Genomic DNA, 6,974 nt, shown 5'->3' with positions numbered 1-6,974 from the left:
GAGGACATATTTCCAACAACATCCACATCAAACTCTGCCATCACACCCTTTCTGAAACTTTCCTAGTCCACCAGCCAGCAGAGAGCTTGTATGCGTGATACTAGTGAGCTGCATCACCCTCCAAATGCAGTGTGGTCGGAGTAACCTTGAAGTTTTCTAAAATATCATACAGAGCAAAGTAGTCATCACACCCATCTAACCAGATCGGCACCTCTGAACCGTCAAATTTGGGAAAGTTCATCTTCGACATCCAACTTCTTCTAGTAGACGATTGAGGTTCTCCTCCCCGAGTCGTATCTAGTTGATACTTGAAAGTGGTCGGCAAAGGAATCTGTAAGGGAGGAGGAGGGGGACGAGGTGGTGGTGACTGAATAATTCCCTCTTGTCCAGTCGCCCTGGTGATACTGGAACTGTGGTGGACTTGGGTACTATTTTCTCTACCACTTGCTCTTGCCTGACATTCACGATAGAGTTTGTGGCGAGGTTTACCTTTGCCTGCACCACATTGATGTGCACTGTTTGCTCCTCCATCCGGTTGTCCAATGTGTCTAGGCAAGCATAGATCGCGTCGATCCCCTCAATCTTGTCCCCGGTGACTCGAGCTCCTTCATCAGTCCCTCGTCAAATTCCTCCATGGCAGAGATCACTTGCCTTGTCCGAACCAGCGGGCCCATCGTGGGAATTAGGCAGATCGAGCCCAAGGGCGATCCGCAACCTTCCACAGGATCTTACTGCATGATCAAGAGAGTATGGAAGCGCGCACTGATCGGACGAGGCTCTGATACCAACTGCGATGGTCATGGATCGATCGGATCTGGTAGAGGAGGGGTAGGTGAGGCAGAGGTAAGCTTGGGGAAGGAAATAAGGAAAACAAAATCTTAATACGCTTCTTCGATGCCTCATACAGAGTGATGCCCACAGTTTATACCCCACCGCTGCAGCTCAATCTCACGCACTCTACACCACACGCACACCTATCCAACCATATCAGGCCCACCAGTAGAGCGTTGACTCTTCTTCGCCCTCCTAGCCCACTCTTAGCCATCTTCTTCAATATTCTCACTAGGACTCGTCGATATGTTGCCATGGCACTTGTCCCAGTTTCGCTACCATGGCAACTCTTTTCTCTTTCTCTGTCATGGCAGCCCGTTTCGTTTGTCTTGACGATTTCTCATGTCAGGGCCATGTTGGCGCTGACATGACGGAGTAGGGAGAAAGTAGAACGCGCCATGCGGGCAGAGACTAGGGTGGCGGGACAGAGAAACAGCCGGCTCTCACAAAGAGTCAGAAGAACACATTGGACATGGGGGCGATATGGCTTGCATCCCGAATCATGAAGCCAAGGCAAACACGCGGGGCTGTTTGGTTCTAGGCCTTGCATTGCTACATTTTGCCACACATTTTTTATCAAACTTGCCTAATGTTAGTTCAACAAAATGAGGATCACAAATTGGCAAGGCTAAGGAAATCTTGCCACACTTTTTGTATATATTGGCATATGAGGCCCTAGTGTGGTTTAAACCAAACACTCATCTAAGTTGATTAAATTTGTCTAACCTCAGATGTGGCAAATTTTGACAATTTTAGTCACAAACCAAACAGCCCGAAGATGATCGCCGACCCTTTTGGGATTCCCTTTGACCCGTCCTCTTTTGAGTGACCGAAAGACCGAGGAAAATTCGCTGCCATCAAAAGCGACCCATCCATCCATCCACTCCACATGCGATTAGATTCGGAAGACATCAATCAACATCAACAAAGGCATATAAAGTGCTCAAAGGGAGACCACACCAAATAATACAGTACACACGACAAAAATAAATAAATAGAAGTCCATACAAAGAGGAATCGCGCATTGTTTTTTCTTGGTCCAGAGACCCAGGCCGCCCGCAGCCACCGAGAGATCGCCTCGCTTTCGTGCCCCTCGCAAACCTTCTTCCAAATTCCACCAACCTCGAGCCTCCGCCCTATATATCGCCCTCCGGCGCCAATTCGGCGACCCACCAGCCACCTCTGACTCTGAGCGCATCGAACAAAGGAGTCGCGCCCAGTCTTCGCTAGCGGCCAATCACATCAGCGGCCGCCGCAGCAGGAGGCGGGGGATCAGGTGGTGGGGAAACCGCAGCGGCGGCATGGAGAGCTCGACCTCGAGGACGAGCCTGAATTGCATCAGCCTGGCGGACCCCGACACCCAGAGATCGGTCGCGCTCCTCAAGCAGGTTCGTTTCTTGAGCCTCGCGGAGAATCTTGGTCGATGGGCGCATGAACAGCGGAAAGCTTGTTAGAGCAACTTTCTTTCTCCAGAAAGTCGGCCACCGCTCAATTATGCGCCACCTTTTTGGCGCTATTAGCTGTATGCAGAGTTTATTTCATACAAGCATGCTCGTCCATTTTCTAAAGAGAAAACCTGTAAGCTGGTGGGAATCTGCTGGTTCACAAGGCAGGTTAACGATGTTTGTGTTGCAGTCATTATAGAACAGGAAAACAGAGGTGGTTAGAGTCAGTTGGGGCATAAAAGTTAAGCAAAAGCAATGGACTTGACCTCTGCTTTTTTCAGTTGTGGTGGTTATTATTTATTCAACACACTAGTACTCGTCCGATCCATATTACTTTGTCGCAAGTTTGTACTAAACCAACGACAAAGTAATATGAATCGGAGGGAGTACTTGTCATTTGTTAGTTGTTGCTCTGACCTCGTACATGGTCTGTGTCGAGCATTCTCCGTTCGGAAAACAAGGATTGTTAAGGGGTAGTGACCGAGAGTGACCGCCATCTTACAGTTTGTTAAGGTTTATTGTGTTTCAAGAAAAGTTCAATCTTACAGTTGACGGCATTAAAATTTCTATTTATTATATTAGGTGGAGTCTTAGAAATGTGCAGGGGCAAGGCTTGCCTCGTATAATCCTTCCCCTAGACCCCACCCTGCTGGTGTGGGAGCTTCTAGCACGGGGCCCTGTCCATTTAGGTGGAGTCATAGAAATACATATAGAAACTATTTGCAGTAGCGTACGTTTTCAAATAGAATCCTGATTATGCCCGGCTTGACCTCTTGCATATAAAAATTACATATATTCTGAAAAGGGACATGTGTGCTTGTTATTTTGAGAAGATGTCAACAGTAAGACATCAGTTCAGTCAGTATACTGAATTTCTAGTATCATCGTCCCAGTTCTAGAAGTAGATAGCTAAAGTAACCCATGCAGTAAAGATTTCATTTTGGGAATAATAATTTTCTACTTGTGCTGTGAATTTATTTCCAATACCAATGTGCCATGTTTTCTTGCCGCTTACTCCCTTAAATAGCTATAGTTTACTCACCATCCTCTAAAATTTCAGCCATCGAAACTATGGTCTTGCTCTATTATTGCATTACATATCTGGCAGTGCAAGAAATGGACCACTAAGAATGCCATGATGCAACCTTCTTTTATATTTAAGTACTGAGAACATGGTTAATGTGCTGGTAGCTCTGTTTCTTCTAATAGTTTTGGACCATATTTTTCCATAAGCAAATGCTCCATATTTTTTTCTTAGGCATGCTTGGATTCAGGCTTCTTCTATGTGCTGGATCATGGGATAAGCCAGGAATTCATGGATGAGGTTTTTGCCGAAAGCAAGAAGTTCTTTGAACTTCCAAACAGTGAGAAAATGAAGCTTCTCCGAAATGAGAAGAATCGAGGGTATACACCTATGCTAGATGAGATTCTTGATCCAGAAAACCAAGTGAATGGTAATCGACTTCCACATGTGTTGCTACTTGCTACACTTAAGTTCACCTTTCTTGAGTCACCAGCATCATACAAGCAAACATCACTGCAAGAGGGGTTTCTTACAATTAACACTTATGTCCTCTTTAGGTGACTACAAGGAAGGGTATTATATTGGTGTTGAGGTACCTGCAGAGGACCCACAGTCAAATAGACCATTTTATGGTCCAAACCAGTGGCCTCCTGAAGGTATTTTATCTCTGTTTTCAAGTTATTTTTTTACTAAAGCACCTCTTCCGAAAACTGAATGATCAATCAATAGCAGGACATCTACAATATGCTTGTAGCTAGGTAATGTACTATAGGTTCTATTAACATTGTACTGTTGGTGTTTGGCACCTAAAAGTAACTCCTACATGGTCCTTTTTACTTGTTTCACATGTAATTCTCTTGTTGCTCTCACAGAAGTATTGCCCAAATGGAGGGAGGTGATGGAGCAATATCACAGGGAAGCATTGTAAGTAAAAAAAAAACTAGTTTATATTGCTTGGTTTTAAATTCAAGATTTCAAAGTGGTAAATGATTATCCATAAAGTTGTAACTGACTTAATGTGAATGAATAACTAGCATACATGAGTCATGTAAACCTGAGTTTGCAGCCAAAGAAAATAGCTTCCAAGTATTCATGCAAATGCCCTTTTGGATTTTTGTTGTAGCCTCTGGTGAATGAGGTTTTATTTGTTGGATCAGAGGTGAACTGTATTCTTAGTTGCCTGCTTTCTATCGGTTTCAGGAGAGTAGCCAAATCAGTTGCAAGGATCATTGCTCTTGCTTTGAACCTAGACGAGGACTTCTTTGATAGGCCTGAAATGCTTGGCGATTCGATAGCCACATTAAGGCTCTTGCACTATGAAGGTGGACAAAAAACAGGTCATGCTTTCGTGTCAAATGATATTTATCCAGCATGAATCATGATGAATTCTTCCATTTGATGTTCTTTTTGTCATCAGGTCAAGTGTCAAATCCTTCTAAGGGAGTTTATGGAGCTGGTGCACATTCGGATTATGGCCTGATCACTCTCTTAGCAACTGATGATGTAGTTGGTCTCCAAGTAAAGCATCTTGAAACATGGCCTTTTCTTGTATTTGTTTTTACATTTTCTTAACTGGGATTTGCCATCTGAATTCTGCAGATTTGCAAGGACAGGAATGCTCAGCCTCAAGTATGGGAATATGTAGCTCCTGTGAAAGGGTTAGCCTGTTAATCTGATTAGATTTATGTCTCGTTCTTGATTGATGGGAATGGCGCGAAATTTACCTCTTAATCATAAGTTAAAAACCCTCACTCTTTTGGTCTTTGTTTCGCAGCGGCTTTATTGTCAATCTTGGTGATATGCTCGAACGCTGGAGTAACTCCATTTTCAGGTTTGTGAATCTATCTCTTAAAGTATGTTCTTAGTTCTAATTGGCATTTTGATATCGTGCTTGCAGACCAAACTGTGTATTCAGGGTAACTTGGATGACATAAATGGATTTTGTGGTTTGGTTATTATTTTTATATTTACTTATGATACAATAATCATTTCCACAATTGTAGGTCAACTTTACATCGAGTGGTCCTTGATGGGCAGGAGCGTTACTCCGTAAGTTTCTTCTTGTGTAAATATGTGAAAAACATCTATTTTTCCGTGCGTGACAAACGCTGAACCAGTGAAAGCATGTCTTAGTTAATTTTCCAAGATAACACAAAGCTCTTCTTTTTCAGCTGTATGTGATTTAAGGCAACCAGCATTGTGCCATAAAAAAAGGTTGATTTTAATCGTGCTGTTTATTCCTTTATTGAAACAGATTGCCTTCTTCGTGGAACCAAGCCACGACTGCGTAGTCGAGTGCCTGCCAACCTGCAAATCCGAGACGAATCCGCCAAAGTAAGTTCTAAATCCTACCAACAATGACTAAAGTTGATCACTTATCCATCTCATCAGCCCAGGCATACACACCAACTCTAAAGGTTTGCCGTCTCGCTGTCTGATCAGGTTCCCCCCAATCACTTGCTCGGCGTACCTATCCCAGCGCTACAAGGACACACACGCAGATCTGAGCACTTACAGCGACGGCAAAGCCTGAAAGAAGAAGCTCTGGTTTTTGCCCTGTTCCTTTTTTTGCCTTCCCATCTATCTAGTATGACGTGTAATGTTGCGAGTGGCAATAAGAATGCCCTTAGCAAGGAGGATGGTAATGTTGTACTGCTAATGTGCTAATATCAGTGTAACCATAGCTGTGGAGATGTCACTCATTGTTCATGTAGACATGAACAACATGAACAATGGTTGCCTTCTTTCTGAATGTGTACAAGTTCCGAAGTTTATTGCTCACCGTGGCCTTGTCTTTCTGAGTTTTTGGGATGATAATCTTGGCGTCTACATCAGCATTATATGTTTTTTCTTTCCGAGTTTTTGGGATGATAATCTTGGCGTCTACATCAACATTATACCATACCATTTTTGTGAAGATATCGTATGTGGTGCTAAGTTGCTGCCCGTGGCGAAATCTGATCTGCAGAATTATCTTTGCTTCCAAATGACACGGCTCATACAGAAGCGGGGCACACCGCAGTCAACAACACTCGGTAGACACGGCAGAGTTTTCCTTGCCGTGTGGCTTCGGACGGTGCTGCCCGTGGTGCAAGTTGTACCTTTCAGCAAACTGAAATTGTACTTTTCTAAATGGATGAAGTCTTAAGAATATCTGGTGGCTCGGTGGCAAATCTCAGTTGTTGTTTTTCTAACACAGTTACAACAGATGTTCACATATACACATACATTCACTCATATAAACGCACGTGTGAACACCCTATCCCTATGAGTACCTCCGAGATACCGAGCCAATATAAGAGCATTTTTAGCAGACCCTTAAAACGGGGCGGCTTGTAAAATTCTGACGACTATACGGGTTTGGCCCTTTTTGGGCTAGACCAGCGGCCGTATAGTTAACCGTCACGTAAATGTTTTTATAGTAGCCCGCACCCCCCCCCCCCAACGCGCACACACGCGCGCGGGGGGTATATGTATGGGTTTGCGGCTGGAATATGGGTCGGAACCCTATCCGCACACCGCTGCAAATCCCAAATCCCTCTCTCGATTTCTTGCCGCCAGCGACCTCAATCTCCCTCGATGTGGCGCGAAATGTGGTTGGCGGGTTGCATCGCCGATGGTGGCGCCGAGCAGAGGCGGCGCGTCACCGCCGACGGCGCGAGGTAAAGGGCCGC

General features: G+C 44.6%; 1 protein-coding gene across 2 annotated transcripts; it reads left to right on the top strand.

The window, feature by feature from the left end:
- Window positions 1–1,863: 1,863 nt before the first annotated feature.
- On the top strand, window positions 1,864–6,081 carry LOC123068925 (2-oxoglutarate-Fe(II) type oxidoreductase hxnY). 2 transcript variants are annotated; one of them, XM_044491622.1, is made up of 11 exons: window positions 1,864–2,219; window positions 3,535–3,730; window positions 3,858–3,956; window positions 4,173–4,224; window positions 4,501–4,622; window positions 4,718–4,818; window positions 4,900–4,958; window positions 5,075–5,131; window positions 5,304–5,349; window positions 5,555–5,634; window positions 5,743–6,081. In XM_044491622.1, the coding sequence occupies exons 1-11, from the start codon at window positions 2,133–2,135 to the stop codon at window positions 5,831–5,833; spliced, it is 990 nt and encodes a 329-aa protein (XP_044347557.1). In that variant the 5' UTR covers window positions 1,864–2,132; the 3' UTR covers window positions 5,834–6,081. The 2 variants fall into 2 exon arrangements, with proteins under 2 accessions (XP_044347557.1, XP_044347556.1); XM_044491621.1 differs by having other exon boundaries at window positions 4,501–4,637.
- Window positions 6,082–6,974: the final 893 nt, after the last annotated feature.

The sequence above is a fragment of the Triticum aestivum genome, chromosome 3B (assembly GCF_018294505.1).
Source record: "Triticum aestivum cultivar Chinese Spring chromosome 3B, IWGSC CS RefSeq v2.1, whole genome shotgun sequence".
NCBI classification, from domain to species: Eukaryota; Viridiplantae; Streptophyta; class Magnoliopsida; order Poales; family Poaceae; genus Triticum; species Triticum aestivum.
This window is presented reverse-complemented; position numbering and strand designations above follow the sequence as displayed.